Consider the following 19,149-nt stretch of genomic DNA (forward strand, 5'->3'; position numbering starts at 1 on the left):
GTAGTGCGAGATGCCCCGTAGCTCTGGGGCTGCTCTCTGGGCATCAGCTGCCTGTGAGCTCCAGTCCTGCAGATGCCAAGCATCTGAAAGTGGAGCCAGGGAGACATGGGGGCAGCTTCTGGGGCTGCCCATTGCCCAGGACTCACGTCTGGTGAGGAGGGTGTTGGGGTGCTGGTACTTCCCCCCTTGCAGAGGAGGAGGCGTCTGAGGCTGCAGAGGTTGCTGCTGTTGTCAGCAAGGCAATTTCATTACAGCTGAGGCTAGGAGAGGATTTAGTCACTGCCAAATTTGTAAAGCCGTGAGTAATCATATACGAGCTTTTTGAGCTCCCATGGATCCACAGCTGCATTTTAGCTTGATGATTGGTTCACCTGGAGTGGCAGGTTTTGACTGGGACCCCAGCACATCATTTTATGACAGCAAATCAGGAACTTATACCAAGGTGAAAAGTGGCAGTGCAGATAAAATGAAGAGACTTGAAACTAAAAACCCCAGCAGTGCAATGGTTTTAGGCAAATTCCTACTTTCTCTTGTAGGAGGGCAGGAAACATGCATGTTGATTCTCATCAGTGTCACCTTTCCCATGGATGCCATACCAATGTAATTGCAAGAGCCAAGTTGCATTTACTCCTGGAGCAAGCAAGGTTGTCGAGCTGCTGTCGGGGAAGGACCTAGAAGTGTCACTGCTTTTTAGTGGTGATCACGCTGACAGTGCAGTATGGAAAAATTGCCCTTTGTTCTGTAGGCCCCGAAGTCTGGGGTTTATTTATGTATTTCTTTTTGTATTGCAGCATAATCTAATTTTTTTCCCATCCAAGCTGACAAACACTGAGGGAGGGAGGGAGGGAGGGAGGGAGAGAGGAATGACTTGAGAGGAGATAGGTATGTGTGGGCGACGTATGTGAAGATGTCCATGTGGAAAACCTGGGATGTTGGGGACATGGTCATTTACACTTTGTCTTTCCTCTCTCACTTGCCTGTGTTTGGGGTTCCTGGTTTTTGGTTATTTGGTTTTTTTCTGCTGCTATCTTTACATCTTCTGAAGACTGTGAACATATCCACAGACTATGAAGATTTCTATCAGCTGGCATAGGGCTTTTTCCAGAAGACCGTAGCAGTGTCTGTGCCTATATTTTTAAGATCTCGTAACATCTATGACATGTTTTATAGGCATATTTTAAACCTCTTTTCAGTCTGGCCATTTGACCTCATTTCTGTGGTACAGGTACATCACTGAAGAGGAGCTAGGAGGATCCCGCATGGCAGAGAAGAGGTTTACAAGCAAGCAAAATCTTCTTTTGTTAAAAAAAAATGAGAAAGACAATTCAAGAAGAGTCAGCCTGAACTTTAGATTTTCATTGAATAAAGTCTTTGAGACTAAAGATAAGTATAGTCGGTTTCTAGCAGTTTCTGTACTGCCTAAGAGCATGTGGCATTAACAAAACCCCACCGTGTGAGGTACTACATAAATATAGAAAGGAAAAAAAAGATAGTTGCCCATGCTACAGAAATTCCGCATCTGTATCACACCAGGTCTCTTCACAGCGCCTGTGTCTCTCAACTGGAGCTCACTTTGCTGGGTGGTTCCTCAATACCATGTGACAGGCGTGTTTAACTTTCAAGGAAAAATGTCCCCAAAACATTTCGGTGGAGGCAAAACATGTACATTTTAGATTTAAATTGGAAGCTGGTTATTGTGTAAATACAGAATTAGGTGGTTTTCTATCTCGGTGCACTTAGGTGATTTGCATCACGTGGATTCAGCATTGCTATAAAGGTGCATATTTAATCACTGTTGGGTTTCGGATGACAGAGAGGCTAAACTGAAACGTGCAGACTGACCACCCTTTACAAATAACAAACTGTACCAGGCCAATCCACCCTGCAATCTGCTGCAGAGTGTGCTTAGAAGCATTTTGCTTTATCTAATAGCAGTATCAATTCAGCTCAAGCAGACACTGTTCCTGATACCTCTGTCCCTGTCATTTGTCAGCTCTTCCCGTAGCTCAACAAGCAAGCTCCATTCATCAGCATCACTGCAGGTGCTTGATACGGGATAAATATAATACTCTTTGCTCAATGAGAAGGAGATCCGAATGTGGTCCTGGCTACCACCTCTCACAGAGGCTTTGACTGGAGGCGTGCGAAGATTTGGGGGTGTATGCAGGCATATGCACCCCTGAAGGGTTGCCCCTTCTGCCTTTCTCTGTCTGGATGCAGCACAGATGAGAGCCGGCAGAGCACTGGCCTCTTCCCTCTCCAGTGGATGTGTCTGATGGATTTTAACTCCTCTGAAGTCTGTTGCCGTAGAACAGGGAGATGAGCTGGGGACCTGATCCTGCCTCACTTGTAGAGCTACTAAGACGATAATTGAATTCCTGGTATATGGTTCAACTACATGTTGCTCAAGCTCTAAGCCACTGTAACAGTTGATATTAGTGACCTATGGGTATATATATATATGGTACTGTATAATGGCAGCAAAGCCATCTGTGCAACTCCATTATCCATTATGTTGCAACCAGCACGGCATACGCATAAACCTCTGAAAGGATTTGCACTGCCATTAGTGAAGCTAGAGACATGATGTCCCTTGAGATGCTGGCTTTTCAGCTCTGTGGTTTTTTTCCAGATCCATCCCCTTAGCACTTTCTGAATGAAATGGGCTGCGGGATTTTCATTCTGTGAAAACTAATTGGCATCCAAGAATGAAGATAATCCCCCTAGCACAACTAATTAGAGGAGAGCAATCCTCATATTCTCTGAGCAGTCTCCTCTCAATTTAGAAGGAGCTCAGACACAGAAACTCGCTTGTCATCCTTTGAAGTTCTAGCTTCTAGGATGAGCCAAATGTGAATTTTTTTTAAAGCATTTGAGAGAATCCAGAAGGACAAATACTGTTTATCTGTAGAGTGATAGGTTGTCACAACATTATGAGGCGTGTATATCACTGCAATCGGAGCTCTGACACATCTGAGAAGGGAGGTTGGAGTGTGCCAATCAACTGATGGAGTGAAATATGCCACTGCTTGCTGTAATTCTGACTTAATGCAGTCACATCTCTTTCCTAACCTGAGGGTAAGCTCATGCCAGCTGATACCTGGCTGTAAAAATCGATGTGAAACGACATTGTTTTGAAAATACAGCCTGACTTAATTAACTGCAGGCAAGGTGCTTGGATTGTCTGGTTTTCCAGCGCTGGCAGAAAAGTCTGTGGATGTTAGGTAGGATGGTAGGATGTTTCGAAATCCTACCCTTGGATGCTGAAGATGGAATTAGATATAATCCATCCAGTTTGGTCCCGGCTCTTGTCACGGACCTCTTGGGTGACCTCCTGCAGAACTTGTGCAAATCTTTGTAACCTTGATTCTGATCAAATCTGAAGGCATTAACATGTGCTCCCAATTGACCCTGATATAACTGATGGCAAAACATGCCCCCAGAGTCCTTTAACATCTTCTCTTATCAATGACAAACACAGGACTTACTGATCCTCAGGCATCAGCCCACACAATGCTGAGGTGAGGGAGCATTTCAGAGAAATCCTACAAGTCAAATACAAATAAATGAACCAACACAGAGAAAACAGCCAGGAAGCCCCAGTGGTTGCTGCTGCGGTGCAAGGAGTGGATTAGCAGCCACACGAGGCAGGGATGTGGAACTGCTTAACCTCAGCCGTCTGTTCTGCAGCAACAAGGTTCCTGTAGCGGTGGTTATACCAACTATCAATGGGACTTGTGCAATATAGGTACTTAGTACAAATACCTCATAAATGCTCAAATAACTGCCTATTTTTATTCAGCATCTTTGTATCACTTGCCCCTTTTGACTGTCATATCCAAGATAAGTATAGTCAAGCAAATGCTGGAGTAGAGCGGTTACACAAGGGTAACCAGAGAGTGCTATTTATAGGCCTGGGGAAGCAGAGAATGCTTAAATGGCAAATGTTTCACCTAAAATTCTTTCTCATGAGCAGCTGAGAAGGTTGAGGCTAGGCTGACTCCTCACACAGACAAGCGCAGACATGGGGGCCCTGGAGCCCATGAATTTCTTCAGTCTTTTGAACTGGGCTCTCGACTTCCCACAGTCAAGGCTGGTAATTTCCAAAGAAGCATCTGCCTGTGGAGATGGGGCTTGTATGGGCAGTACTGGAACAGCGGGAGGCTGAGGAACCAGAGAAGATGTTGCAGGGTTGCTTTGCTTTTCACGGTGGCCAGGTAACTAGGTTCTGTTATTTTGCAGGAACTGTAATCTGAATGCAAGGTGAACGAGGTATCTGGCTTTGCCTCCTGGAAGTTAAAGGCCATCTCCTGAAACAAGCTCCAAATGGAACTGAAATTCCTGGCTTGCTTTGCACACAGATGAAGCTGCATGTGAATTTTACTGGAGTGTTGTGTCCTTGTGTCTTGTTTTCTATGTTTAAAAGATATATGGCTATAGCAGCCTGTCATTGTTAATACACAAATCAGTACACAGAACAATAATAGAGAGAACTGCGGTTTTGATGTATAGAATCACAGAATCATAGAGTGTTTGGGGTTGGAAGGGACCTTCGAAGTTCATGTAGTCCAACCCCCTGCAACGAGCAGGGACATCTTCACCCAGATCAGGTTGCTCAGAGCCCCGTCCAGCCTGGCCTTGAATGTTTCCAGGAATGGGGCATCTGCCACCTTTCTGGGCAACCTGGGTCAGTGTTTCACCACTCCCAGTGTAAAAAATAGATCCGTTGTCCTCCATGAACACCAGCAATTAGAGGGCCAACTGCTTAGCACTGAGGAAAAAAAGAAAAAAAAAAGAACAGCTGAAAAATACACATGATTTGCAAATGCCCCCCTAAGAGTTAATGAAAGGAAAAGCCAAACAAGTCCTAGTCTTACAGTGTCTTTGCCTGGCTCTGAAGAGAACTGGGGAGAGTGTTCAGACTTGCTCTGTGGCAAGCTCATCATAGCTTGTCATTTGTGCTTTCCAGCCCACCAAGGACTAATCGGGACAGTGGGAGCTGTTTAAGAAAATTATGTAAAACTGGATCTCTGTAGGTTTGCTCTGGCTCCTCAGAGCATCATCACGGTAAACAGGAGGTTTGCCTGTGGAGATGGATGCTGAGCAGTGATTTCCCTGGTAAAGCTCTTGGGGAACGCTGCGTGTCATTCACTCACCAGATGATATAAGTACAGGGGTCACTTCCCCGTCATTCTCTAGTTCTGGGTTTGCTGTGTGCAGGGTGGGTGTGCAATGACATGAGTGGAAGGGACAGAAACCTTGCAGAAAAAAAAAAAAAAAAAAAAAAAGCCTGCTGCAGCACCTGAAGAGGCTTTAATTGGAAATGGACGTGGAAACAGCGGTGATTTCTTGTGAAAGCTGTTCCAGAGGGATGGGTTACTGCACCTGCTCCCTGTGACGGTGGGAAAGACCCGAAGGTGACACCGCAGCCTTTGGGCTGGGGGAAGGGGCAGGGAGATCCCGCTTCTCTCCTTTTCCGAAGGGATGGCGGGGCTGGGGGGGTATAAAGCGCTATTGGGGATATTCAGCGGGGGCAGGAGGAAGAGAGATGCAGTAGTTGCAAAGGAAGGGAAGATGAGCTCGGCTTTCCCAGCCTGGCAGAAACTTCCCCCGCTCTGGCGAGCCGCGGGGGCCGGGAGGGCGGGCCGGGGGGGTCCCGCGGCTGTGGGGGAGAGGACAAGTCGGGAGGAGAGGACAAGGAGAGGCGGAGAGGACAAGAGGGGGGGAAAGGATAAGGGGGGGGAAAGGAGAGGATAAGGGGGGGGAAAGGAGAGGATAAGGGGGGAGAGGGGGCGGCGGCGGCACCGCCCCCGGGGGCTCGCAGTGACGCAGCTCCCGGCGGGGCCCCCCGCCCGTCTCCTCCGCCCCCGCTCCCCCCTTTAAATAGCGGCGAGCGGCCGAACCGCGCCGAGCCGAGCGGAGCGGAGCGGAGCATGGGGCTGCCGGCGCTGCTCGGGCTGCTGGCGGCCGCCGCCCTGGCAGGTGAGCGGGATGGAGGGCGCGGCCCCCCCGAGGGGGAGGCGAATGAAAAGCCCCACCACCGGCCGCGGGGTGGTTGGACGGGGGTTTTGCCTCTGAAGAGGGGTGACGCCATGGGTGGGGTGGGGGGGGGGTGTGACGTCATGCCCGGCCCGCCCTGCGTCACCTCGGGTCGCCCCTCCGGCTGCTGCAGGGCGGGGGGCAACCGGCCCGTTCCCCCGCCCTGTGCGGGGGCTGCTCGGCTGCGCGTCTGTTATTACTTATTAGCTACTCTTCAGTTATTACCCCCCCCCACCCAGTGCAGTTTCTTTCCACAAAGACTTGGTGTAATATTATTTGAGCTGTGCTGCTGGATTTTTGCTAGCTAGTTCCTGATACCAGAGAGATGATTGGAAAATAGCAGGTCTGCGGCTTTAACTAACAGAAAATGTTTTAGGCATGTGGTATTAAATATTAAAGCCAAGCTGTGAAATGAAGATTATGCACAACAGGGTGAGGTGAGATCATGGCTTTATAGCTTTCTATGCATACTGTATCATTTCTTGAAAGAATTGGTGTCATTCCGGGTTGAGTAATTCAACTTTAGGTATATTAGAGGTCTCCACGTGGAAGTGCGTCTGGGACGTGTACAGAAACTCTATAACGAAGTTGACTCCCTTCAAGTGCCTTTATTGTAATCAAAGGGATGGGTGGAAGATGGGAGGGGAGACCCCCCAACCCAGATAAGCTCACCAGACTTATTCTGCAGACCACGTGGGGATTTCTTACCAGAATTTTTTTCCTGTTTATTATCCCATCAAACAGGTCAGGTCCCTTTTCACATCCTTTTTGGCTATCTTGCTTTGAAATGCCAGCTAGAATCAACTAAGGAATTTGTTTGGGGCTGGGAATCAGTGAAACACTACCTTCAAGAACTTTCTAGTGCTCCTTCTGCAAATCAATATGCCAAAGTTTCCATGATCTTTCCTAGGAAAGGTTTTTGGTGACATTTTGATGAGTGATGGCACTGCACTGAGTCATTGACATTAATGAAACAAAGCCATGGGGGGGTTTCATCAGAGACTGGTGAGAAAATCTGTTCCAATCTCAGAGATGCAAGCAGAAGTCACATGAATTTATCCTGCATTTCTCAGCCTTTTTCACAATCTTCATCAGTTCTCAGCACTTCTGCAAAATCAGATAATCTGATGGTAACTGCCTGCGTAGATTTGCCTCAGGAGAGGAAAGCAGACCCAAGGCGTTGCTTTACTTCATGGGTCTGTGGTCTATTTTTTCGGCACGGGCAGGGGTGCTCTGACCTTGTTTCTGCTGTGAAACCCTGCAGTTGTGCCGTCTGCTGTGGCCCCACAGGCCCCGTGGGTGGGTGCCCTGCAGCCCAATGCTGTCAATGGTGCTGGGACGATGGCTTCACCCCTCCAGAGCACGCGTGGAGAGGCAGGCAGAGGTGTTGGCCAGCATCTCCAGCTGGCAGGTGGCCGCGAGGGAGCTCTTGCCAGCAGGCACAGGCTGGCGCTGCCAGCACCATTGTGAAGTGAGGCATGCTGGCTCCCCACGGGCTTCCCATCTTGGCTCTGGCAAAGCAGATGCCTCAATGTGTTATTTCGGGCTCTGCAATGGATTGAATGTTCATTTTGTTCCTCTGGGCAGGTTAATATGACGTGTCCAATACCGTTTGCTTCTTCTGACATTGTTATGATAGCCTAATGCTTCCTCTTTTTCTGTGCACGTCAGCTTTCATCATTAACTAAGCATTTGCTCAATGGTCATTAATCTCTCTGTAAGTGTCCTTGGAGAGACAGGAGCTTTGGAATGACAGGGCAAAGGCAGTCAGTACAACCTGACGTTATATTTCCTCACCAGCAACATAGCGCTCGAGAGGCACCTCTAATAGCAAAAGACATTCAGAAGTTTGTTCTGTGCTTTATTACATCAACGGGGTGTAACTTGTGGGAGATGTGCTGTGGCAATATCACTAAAACGACAAAATCAGATGTTTGCCTTTGGGCTGGGGGACCAGAGGAGCTTCATCAAGAAGAGCCAGTGAAGCAGGACATCACCTCTGCTTATGTGTAAGTGGTGACTGTGACCAGCTCATGCCCTAAGAGCAGTGTCTCCAAGCCCCGTGGGACTGGAGAAAGCCCTTTTAGTGGATAACGCTTTTTTTAGTAGAAGAAACTTTGCTGCCAGTCTCCTGCCCCTGTGCGTACATACATCCTTATCCTCCGTGCTCTGGTGGAGGATGCAGGCAGGTTAGACTGCAGTGACATCAACACTGTGCAGTGTGGTAGTTATTTGCGTACCAAGTTGGTAAATAAAGAAAACCGAAGCCTGGCTCAGTCAGCACTGACTGCAAAAGATGTGGGAGGGAGTTGGCTGTGTATAGCACCATCTCCCCCGTACACCACCTGGCACTCTGGGGCAATGATGGAGTAGGGATGTGGTGCTATTTTAGGGGAATCCCTTCTGTGCTATCCTTGTGTGGGTTCCCTTCTCTGATCACAGTTGTATGTGCAGAGAAGAGACGGGGGCTGGAGAAGCACATTCCTACATATGTGTTTGGGGGAGCAAAAGTAGAGGATGGTAGAAATATCAAGAGAGTATTATTGTATTGCGTTCAGTTAGTACACACAGAGCCACTGCTGAAGGAGATGTCTGCTTCCTCCGCAGACACAGAAAAGAAGAAAGGTCTTGCTGCTTCCAAAAGCACAAGGCTATGTGCTCCTGTCCGCTTCGCAGGAAACTTCCTTGGGGCAGCGTTAGTTTTCCTGACACTGTAAGGTAAACTGACCCCCTTCGTCTCCATCATTTGCTTTGTGTTCATCTGTTCCAGGAGATCTCTCGCTGTCCCAACTGAGCAGCATTGCAGAGAGGGTGGCAGGTGTATATGTAAGGCTGTCCTGACCTGTATAAGGACTTCAGAACTGCACTCCAAGCTGTATGTTTCTGTACTGTGATTATGTACCACGCAGTAAGGCTGTGAAGCCGTGATACAATAAACCTTGCTTCTACGTACCCGTGTGTGGCTGGCAGACTTGCTTGACCTCATTTCTGCAAATCTCAAGGTGGATGACAACATAGTTTATAAATATGCACAGCAGACAAACTCATTAACCAGCTGGAGACCTATTGCAACAGTGGTGGCAAAATAAAGCAGCGTGGAGGTTTCATTTGCAACAGCTTCTTTCCAAGACCAAATACCTTGGACCAGGTGCAGTAGAGCTGGTGGAAGGAGGTGTTACTTACCCCACGGGTCCTCAGGACAGAGAGACAGAGACAGGTTGTGCCGCTTCCTTCCAGAGTAGTGTTTTCCACTGGGATTTGATTTTTATTTTTTACTCATTTCTTGGGGTGATAATGGACCACTCAGTGAATGGAAATTTTCCTGTCCCTTCTGCCTCTGTCCTTCCCTTCAGGACCTGCCTCCTATCCAAATGAGATAGGATCTCTCCAGTAGGACTGGGACAGTGGTTGCTTTAAAGCCTTGAAGAGTGGTCTCCTGTTGGGGATGGGGGGCACCCAGAGCCCCTTGCAGAAGCCAAAAGGTTCTTGGGGTGCAAACAATCCTTGCTTGTTTCCTGTTTTTGTTGTCATTGGGGTTTTTTCATTTGTTTTGTTTGGGGTTTTTTTTGTTTCTTTTTACCACCAAACAGGTACAACTACATGAAGACCTGACATGCAATAAAGCTCCCATCTTGGAATTTAAGCATTGCTTTCTGATTTTTGGATGTATTTTCTTTTTGTGTTAGAAATGTCAACGTGCCTCTTCTCTGATGCTAGGCTGCAACTTTACATTGCTTTTCCATCTTGAATAAAAAAAGATGTAATGCAAAATGTGTGTGGTTTACTGACCTGCCAACCCAGAATTCAAGCCATCTCATCAGACCAATTTGACTGAGGACTCTTGTCAGTGATGCTTGTTGCCAGGCTTAATGAGTCTGTAATAACTTTTTTCTTCTAGGTGTCAGGACAGTTCCAGTGGAAATAGACCATGTTGAAGAAACGGTGAGTAGATGCATATCAAAGTGAATTTCAGAAAATATCAGTCACATGCTCTCCCTGTTTTGTCTTTAAACTTTCAGGGTAATGTGTTGGGTTTTTTTCCTAAGGGTAAACTCTTAAAGTCATGTGGAACTCAGAGTCCCTTTAGCTGTGGGAAGATACCTGCATGCACTTTGGTGCATTTGATGAAAATGGAAGCTGGCTTCTTGTGCCAGTGTAGTACTTATTAAACTCTGTTTTACAGCTGTCTGAAAAATGATCTGAAATATTATTTGATAGTACATGTTGTTGGAGTCTAAAAAGTGAGATGGCAAATTTGAAAATGGATTAAATATCTGCAGTTACTATGTAATGAACTCTCTAATGCAGTACTCTCGTCTCCTACTTTGGAAAGAGATTCTTAACCTGTTTGATTAAATAAATGCCAACAGCTGCTCTCAGCACCTGTAAGCTGACATCAGACCCTCTTCACTGGTTGATAGTGTGGTCATTTAGATTAATTAACATCTAGTAATAACTAAAAACAGTTGAAAGACAAATGGCCATATACATGTTTTATTGTCTCCTCCCAGCCAGCCACCCAGATGAGTCTCGGGGTGACAATCTGAGTGCTCACCCACAACCAACAACTTCAACACCTGAAGATCCTTTTGCAGGAGTTTGCACTGAAGTCCTGCTTTGGGCGGTTAGGGTTAGAGGGGGTTGTGCGACTTTCCTAAATCACTTGATTTCCAGTGCTTCCAGAAGACTGCCCTGTTGGATGTTAAGTGCTAAAAGAGGCAGAGCTTACAGCAGACACGTATGAAAAAACATGGAGCCTGTCATTTACAGAGGTGGTTTTGGTTCATTGGAGATCCAAGCAATACTTGTAGTAACACCTTTGTAGAACCCTCATTTGGGCAGATATAGAGGATGATCCTCATCTTTTGAACATAGAATCATAGGATTATCTAGATTGGAAAGGACCTTTAAGATGACCGACTTGCTGTTAACCTAAGACTGCCAAGTCCACCTCTAAACCACTGTGGTTTTTTTTTTTGTAGGATGCTGTTACCATATGTTGTTTGACTCTCCTTTGTACTGACAAGGTTATTTAATGTACAAAAGGAGCCTATTACCTATGCAAACAAAAGGGGAGATAAAAAGAGCTAATGACTATTTTCTCTTACTGGCATGGGAGTGAGGAGCAAAGCACTTTGCCCAAATGCACAGGAAGTTGTGGTAGAGCTAGGGATTACTCAAAACTCAAATATTAGGCTGAACTCTAATCCTAAACTAGCCTTCCTCACTAGCTGGGTCAGAAGTAGGATTTCCATTTTTGCTATGAGAATTTTTTCTCCTATTTTGTTTCTTCTAGGTAACACGGTGCATAGTGGAAGTTCTGTCCAATGCTCTATCTAAGCCAAATGCACCACCGATTAATCCTGAATGCAAAGAAATCCTGAAGAAGAGTAAGTACAACATTACCTGAACTTGTGAAAGGAATTTGGTAGATGGGATTATCTCTTGTGTTGGAGCTGGTGAACTTATTTCAGCCTGTGTGGATCTGGTGCCTCCAAATTTCAGTGCCAGAATTCATATTTCACAGAATTGTTGGTGTTGGGACCTTAGGAGATCATCTAGTGCAACCCACCCGCTAAAACAGGTTCACCAGAGCAGATTGCACAGGATTGCATCCAGAGAAGGAGACTCCACAACCTTTCTGGGCAGCCTTTTCCAGGGCTCAGTCAGCCTCAAAGAAGTTTCTCCTCATGTTTAGGTGGAACCTCCCATGCTTCAGTCTGTGCCCATTGCCCCTCATCCTGCTGTTGGGCACCACTGAAAAGAGTCTGGTCCCATCCTCTTGACACCCACCCTTGAGATATTTATAAGCATAAATAAGGTCCCCTCTCAGCCTTCTCCAGACTGAACAGACCCAGCTCTCTCAGCCTTTCCTCATAAGAAAGATGATCCAGACCCCTCATCATCTCTGTAGCCCTCCGCTGGTCTCCCTCTAGTAATTCCTTACGCTGCTTAAACTGGGGAGCCCAGAACTAGATGCAATACTCCAGATGGGCCTCACCAGGGCGGGGTAGAGGAGGAGGAGAAATAACCTCCCTCAACCTGCTGGTCACACTCTTCCTAATGCACCCCAGGTACCATTGGCCATCTTGGCCACAAGGGCACATTGCTGGCTCATGGTCAGCCTGTTGTTGATGCTGTGCCCAACTGCAGAATGCATCTTTCTTTTCTGTGCAGTTATATTTATCTGATTAGAGAACAATAAAAAGGCTCTTGAACATACGTGCCAGCAAGAAGTAATAATGAAACCCATCTGTCTCCCACTCATTTATAAAGGAATAATGCATGGCTCTAATACAGTTGTCAGAAGAGGGTGGGTTTTGGGATTTGGGAATACATGTATTTGTATCTAACTCAGCCTCAAATTTCTAGGAGATGCTGAATGCCACCAGGCATCAAGCTTGGTGTTAATTTCAGCGAGAAAGTATATATTTGCTATGTTTTGGAAAATGAAAAAAAAAAACCAACCTACTTACTGGAAGGAGAGGGTAAGGACTGTATTTTTTCCATTAGACAGATTCTCCAAGAATATGAGATGAGAGGCTTTTCAGAAATAATGAACTATTTTTAAACCTGTGCAGCTTTTGTGTGAAAACTTTTAGGATTTGTGATCAATTTCTGATGTTACTCAGACACAAGTGAAGCAGAAATATCTTCATAGGAATACACTGTTACCATTGTGATCAGAGTCAGGCTTTCATTTAGCATTTTGGAAATAGTGGCAGGAGTATGATTTGATGACATATAAATGTTGCAAAGTAACAGATTTTTTTTTTTTCCAGTCAATTTAGGACTTTTAAAATTTGATTAAAGCCCCAGATATTTTCAAATAGATGAAATAGTTGGTTTTCTTTTTTGTGAATAAGCGTAAGTGATGGTTAAGGCCTGACATTCAAAGAACTGAACACAACTCCAGATCCCATTGATTTTTAGTGGGAATGAGAGTAAATTTATTTTAATACTAAAAATACAATCACAGACAAAGAAAAAAGCCAAAGAGGAAAATTTATTCTGAAAATTTCAATGGAACTTTAAAATGTCTAATTAAAAAAAGTTAATGTTTTTCTAGGCAAACATGCAAAACATTAGAAAATAACAAATTTTAAAAGCAGAATTAAAAACTTAATTCTGTCCAAATCTTCTTGCTACTTTAGGAAGCCAGTTATGTATTTAAACTGAAATAACACTTCAGCGGAGAGTTGGATTACTTCATTATGCTGCTTTTGTTATTGTAGGTGGTAGAAATGACAGAGAGAGAAGTGAAAACAGCCAACCTGAAATGAGGCATTTGAAAAACCCAGCAGAGATTGAAAAACATCGTAGTGGGAGCGTGGAGGAAGAACAAAGTCAGGCAGAAGAAGAATCTAAAAAGTACATGGAAGGAAGTGATGAGGAGAAACTTGCTCATAAGGAAGGTAAAAGCAAGGAAGAGGAGGATGGACACCACACACCTGTTCAAGAAGAGAGACTTCATACAGAAGAAAAGAAACACTATCAGGAAATCAGAAGAGAGGAGGAAAAGAGCTACCACAGTGAAGAAGAAAGCAAAGAGAGCGAGCGTCATGATGAAGAGGTGGAGCATGCTGTTGTCAACAAGAAGTCCCACTCTGGAGGCACGAGCACAGATGAGTTCCCGGATGAGAATGACCAGCGCCCCATGGGCCACTGGCATTCGGAGGAGGGAATGCAGAGCCCTTACAAGAGAGTTCAGGAAGGTGAAGAGGGAGAGGCAGAGGAAGAAAGAAGTGAAAAATACCACCATGAGTCTAAGGAACATGATTTTTCCCATCAGCAAGAGCATGAAGAATCTGATGAGAGTGAAGAAACAGAGGAGGAGAAGCAACCCTACAAACCCAAACGCTATCATGGGAAGCATAGAATGGGTGACTCCTCAGAAGAGAAGAAGGGTCGTGGTGGGGAGAAAGAGGAACTAGCTGAGGAATCGGACACAGAGGAGGCCCATCTCTGGGACAAAAGGAACCACCATCAGGAACATCATGAGGAGTCTGAGCAGCAGCGTGAGGAGAAGAGTGGTTATCGTGAGAGGCATGGGTCTGAAGAGGTGGAGGAGAAGAGGCATGCAGACCAGGGAAGTGAGGCGTACAGAGAAAGGTGGCAGCAGAATGAGGAGAGCAGCGAAGAAGAAAACAAGAGGCGTCACCACAGTGAAGAAAGTAATGAGAAATGGCATGAGGAGAGGAGACACCATGACGGAGCACATGAAGCAAGGAGGCACCATTCTGAGGGAAGGACGTATCTTGGAGACGGAAGCGAGGAAGAGCTGGACAGATTTCTCAGCAAAGAGAAGCAGCATCGTGCTGGAGGGAGATACCGCTTGTGGGATGATGAGGATGAAGGGTCGGAGAGAGTGTACACTCGAGAGCGCAGCGGGCAGGCCAGAAGACACTACAGCACTGAGGACAGTGTGGAGCATCAGCACTACCCTGGCAACAGTGCAGAGGAGGAGGAAGAAGTAGAAAGGAAGAAGCATCACAGCAGTGATCAGATGGAAAATGAAGAGGAGACTATGGAGGAGGGAAGATATGCAGAGAGGAAAGAGTACAGAAGCCATCTCCCTGCTGAGAATGAGAAGAGAGCCCTGGCATCCTACAGCTCTTTCTACCCACTGCTGTGGTGGAAAAGCCAGCGCTTTGAGAAAAGGGACAGCACAGGAGAGCAGCTTCTGGACAGCAAAGAGGGAGGAAGGCCCACCCTGAACGAGAAGGGTCTTTTCCCCAAATATAATGACTATGACTGGTGGAAGAAAAAGCGAATTCCGAATTCTCTGAACCAGGGACACACTGAGAAGAGGAATCTGGGCAAAATGAACAGATACGATATGAAAAGGCAATCCAACAAGATGGATCAACTAGCACAACTTCTGAATTACAGGAAGAAATCAGCTGAGTTCCCGGAGTTGTACAATTCTAGAGAAGACATGAAAAACCATCACATAGTCAGGAATGACAGAGGAAGTCTGAACCAGAGGCCTCTGACAGAAGAGGAGGTAAGTGTACAGGTGTTTCTCAGGAAAGCTGGGGGAAGCTGACTTTACCAGCTGCTCTGGGAATGGATTTAGAAATGTACAGGTAAACTGTGCACAGAAAAACAGAAACAAGGTTAAGTCACACTGAGAACCAGACCTTCAGTGATTTAAAAATCTGCTTTCTTTGAATGAATTCAGTGGAACTATCCCAGGGCACAGTTTGTAAAATAAGAACAGTGTGCATCCTCATTAGCTCCCACCTGGTGCAAGTCAGGAAGTGAAAGGAGATTTTCTTCCTCTTTGAGCCATACCTCTCCCTCTAGGGTCTTAAAGACTAATAAAACAAAGCTGTCCATTGCAGCAGGAGAAGAGGGGTAATTAGCGAGGACCATTTGGTCTATTGGGTTGTTTAACATGTACATCTGAAAAGCAAGTTGGACGTTTAGACTGAAATTCAGCTGGCACTAATTATGGAGCAGAACTTGTGCTTGTAAGCCTGATTTGTGCATGTAGTTCCCACATATGTGAGTCTTTTTCTTGTTGGACCACTTGTTCTGCTTTGGTGTCAAGGATAACTGAGTTTGCACCCATCAGCTAAATGGTTCTTGTGTGTGTCACTATTGCACAAAGCTGGGCTGGGAACAGTGGAGGCTTAACAGTAATTAATACAGAGGTTAAACAATGTTACCAAGTCGTCATAATAAACAAAAATTGGCTGCATAATCTTTTTCTTCTGCTAGCATCTGGTAGTGTGGAGGTGTTCCTCCTGTTGCATGCTGTGCTTGCTGTGTGTCACAAGCCTGAGCCACTGTGATCATCCTGCAGGTTGTAGCCTCCTGAGGGACTTTCAGCTGGGTGAAGTGACTGCATGCTGCTGGGGCGGCAGCGGCGGGATAGCAGGAGGTCACTGATACGTAATGGTGCTTTAAAGAAAAAAAAAAAATCAAGCTGTTGTTAGGGCTAGCTCTCAGAATGAGTATTTTATACTTTTCCCAGCCCTAATTCAGTTAAAAGCAGGAAATTGCACAAATCTCCGAAGTCTGTACTGCAGTGCTGTTGACAATCTCCACCCCAGCAAGCTGCCCAGGGACAAGTAAGTAGCAGGAGGTGTTTGCCTCAGAAACTGGCTGTGTCTCTCACTGTTATGGAACAAAACATTTGCCAATGTTATTGTTTTGTGTAAAGTGCTGGTTTATGTTTTCACAGGAAAAAGAACTGGAAAACCTGGCAGCTATGGATTTGGAGCTACAGAAAATAGCCGAAAAGTTTAATGACAACAGGAGAGGCTGAAGATGATCTGCTTTGGCGTTTCAAAGCTTGATGTAGCTGTTCTCACAATACCTGTATTTTGTGGTAAATTCACTGCCACTGGATTGTCGTTTGCCCTAAAACCAGGAAATACTATTTACTGTCCACTATAGTGTAGTGATTTATATAGCTGAAAATGTCTTTAATTTGCTAATATGCTATCTGAATAGCATGAATTTTAGTAATACAACCTTTCATGCAAGGCAGATATTTTTAATATGCTTGTGAAAGTAATTGTGTTAGTGTTCTTCAGAAATATATTTGTCTGAGTTTGAAATAATAAAAACCATTAATCTTGGACCAAACTTTCTCCTTGCTTATTTCATTGATTGTGTTATAGACACAATGGGTAGACAAAATGTTGACTTGTGGTTCACCAATATTTTTTAAAAGTTACAAGGAGCCTATATGTGCCTTGTATTTGAAAGTCAGCAAGATCACAAGAGGTAAGAAGGAATGCTGATTGGTTTGCTCCAGTAAGTCAGAAACATCCTGTGAATTATTTAGCTCTGGAAACTAGTCATTGAAGCAGCGAAGAGGTTGCAACACCAAATGGATGCTTGTTAATTTGAAAAGCACATGGTGCTTCCAAATCAATGCAGTACATCATGGATTGGTTTTGCCACTTACTCAGACTGAGCAGTTCCATTAATTTAATCACCCACTCTTCTTTCTGCCTCCTGCAGGCAGCAGCTTGTGGTGAGCGGTGTCAGAGCCCCTGTGCTGTGTTGGAGCGTGGTTGATGTTGCATGAGGCGAGTTTCTCAGCAGCTGGTGAGCTGGGGGAAGGCTGGGGTCTCTGTAATAAACTGGGTAATGTCTTGGTGGAGAATGAGTGAGTAGTATACTGAAGGAGCCATTTCAAGGCTCCATGGAGCCATGACAGCTATGATGCAGTAAAATAAATTATTCCATAATTAAATTACTCCAAATATCTGGGGTTTGATTTAATTTAACTTATCCAAATGTGTGTGTGGGGTGTGTGTTGTGACCATATTTTCAGTTGCTTGTATAACACCACATGCAGGAGAGAGGTGCTATACAAAGAATTCAGCTGAGTCACATTATCAGTAAATGTACAGTATCCATCATCCCAGCTTAACCCATTTAATCCACCTGCTCATTAAAACACATACTCTCCAATTAACTGTAAGCCAATATGAAGTGAAAATACTTGGTGAGATACTGATCCTTGAACTATGTGAGCATGGCTATGCTGAGGGAGTTCGGTAACACCACTCAAGTGTTTCATCTTGTTTGGTTGAAGTATATGAAGATTAAATGCTGCCTCAGAGAAGTAGGCAGAATTTTTACTTCAGTGGGACTGTGGTTTCACCAGACTTTTCCAGCAATGGCAAGGAAGTAACCTCAAGTGTGCTGGGTCAGCTGAGATAGGGTTAATTTTCACAGCTAGCTGGGGAATGACACAGCCAGGACAGCTGACCCAAAACTAGCCAAAGGGGTATTGTATACCATGTAAAGTCATGCTCAGTTATAAAAGGAGGGCTGGCAGGGGAGGGACTGTCTCTTGATACTCGGAGTGAGGTGGTTGGGCATGTTCTGGTTTGGAGCTATTGTGTTTCAGGCATGAGCTGCTGTGAGGGATGGGGGAAGTTTCAGCACAGGCTGCAGCTGGGAATCCACTTGCTGCTTCAGAGGAGACGAACTGCAGCGTTGTGATTGCCACGTGGTGAGAGATTGCACCGTGTATCCATAGCTTTCTATATTCTTTCACTGTTTTTATTTGTGGGGTTTGGTTTTGGTTTTTTGTTTTTTTTTGTTTTTTTTTCCCTGTTCTGGCTAACTGTTGTTATCCCAACACACAAGTTTTGTCTTGTTTCCCAATTCTCCTCCCCATCCTACTGGGGCAGGCGAGGGGCGAATGGGCGGCATGTTTTAGTTGCCAGATCGGTGGGGAGCTATGACATCCAGCTGTAGAAATATTTTTTTTGTATCTACAAATTTTGAGACTCTCTCCCTTTTAAAATTTACCATACTGTACAATAAGCAATGCAGCATGGTACTTTTCTTTCATCAGCCGGTATGAGAAAAAGCGTGTCTGTGCTTATGTGCTTACTTAGAAGCAAATAGCTTTAGCTGTAGCACAGAAAACAGAATTTCTAAGTTCTTCAAGTATGCAACTTTAGTAATTGTGTTATCTTTTTTTTTTTTTAAGCTAAGCTTATGCAAATATGCATTCATGAATCAGCAATGTTTTACTTAAAAATATGTCCCTTGAAAGACTTTAAAACCAAGCATCACTCCATGGCTTCCCAGAGCTTCATGACAGCCCTTTCCTCTGTCATCTTTCTCTGTTCTGCTTGTGTTGCTCTGCATTACTGATGCCACAGGCACAGAGAGCCCAGTCACTGTTCTGACTGCTCCTACCTGTTCCATTTTTATCTACACATTCGCATTGCCTGTTGAAGTTGTGGTTTTTTTTTTTTTTTAATGCGTAACACTAGATTTTTTTTTTTTAAACAGCTAATACCATTTACATTAATTTGCATTATTTAAAGACAAACTGCCTGCTTTTGGCATTGAAGCCAGGTGGTACAATTTAAAAGAAGTATTGGTGTATAAGATATGTAATCTTGTTCCAGAAAAAATCCAGTGACGCAGAAATGGTGGTTTTGGCTTCTGAAAAAGTGTTATCTAGCTTCTGGTTCATGGACCCTTGGCTAATGGTAAATTTAGTTTCAGTAAAACACAGGAATGGAAATCTTGGTAACTACTTATTCTAATCTGCTATTTTCAGCAAATTTGCATAGTGGGGGCAGCTGTGTGTTCTGCTTTGTGACTAAAGATTAGAATAAA

General features: G+C 45.0%; 1 protein-coding gene across 1 annotated transcript; it reads left to right on the forward strand.

Moving 5' to 3' along the window:
- Nucleotides 1–5,923: 5,923 nt before the first annotated feature.
- Nucleotides 5,924–16,537, forward strand: CHGB (chromogranin B). The gene is made up of 5 exons (XM_065632085.1): nucleotides 5,924–5,982; nucleotides 9,938–9,981; nucleotides 11,336–11,429; nucleotides 13,275–15,046; nucleotides 16,232–16,537. Exons 1-5 carry the CDS (start codon nucleotides 5,934–5,936, stop codon nucleotides 16,313–16,315), a joined length of 2,043 nt encoding a protein of 680 aa, XP_065488157.1. The 5' UTR covers nucleotides 5,924–5,933; the 3' UTR covers nucleotides 16,316–16,537.
- The last annotated feature ends 2,612 nt before the right edge of the window (nucleotides 16,538–19,149 follow it).

The sequence above is a fragment of the Caloenas nicobarica genome, chromosome 3 (genome assembly GCF_036013445.1).
Source record: "Caloenas nicobarica isolate bCalNic1 chromosome 3, bCalNic1.hap1, whole genome shotgun sequence".
In the NCBI taxonomy this organism is placed as follows: domain Eukaryota; kingdom Metazoa; phylum Chordata; class Aves; order Columbiformes; family Columbidae; genus Caloenas; species Caloenas nicobarica.

Bases quoted from the DNA above. Each gene is read 5' to 3' on its own strand.
- CHGB (XM_065632085.1), top strand. From the start codon at position 5,934: ATGGGGCTGCCGGCGCTGCTCGGGCTGCTGGCGGCCGCCGCCCTGGCA. The intron at 5,983-9,937 runs GTGAGCGGGATG...TTTTTCTTCTAG, and splicing joins GGCGGCCGCCGCCCTGGCAG to GTGTCAGGACAGTTCCAGTG. The intron at 11,430-13,274 runs GTAAGTACAACA...TTGTTATTGTAG, and splicing joins CAAAGAAATCCTGAAGAAGA to GTGGTAGAAATGACAGAGAG.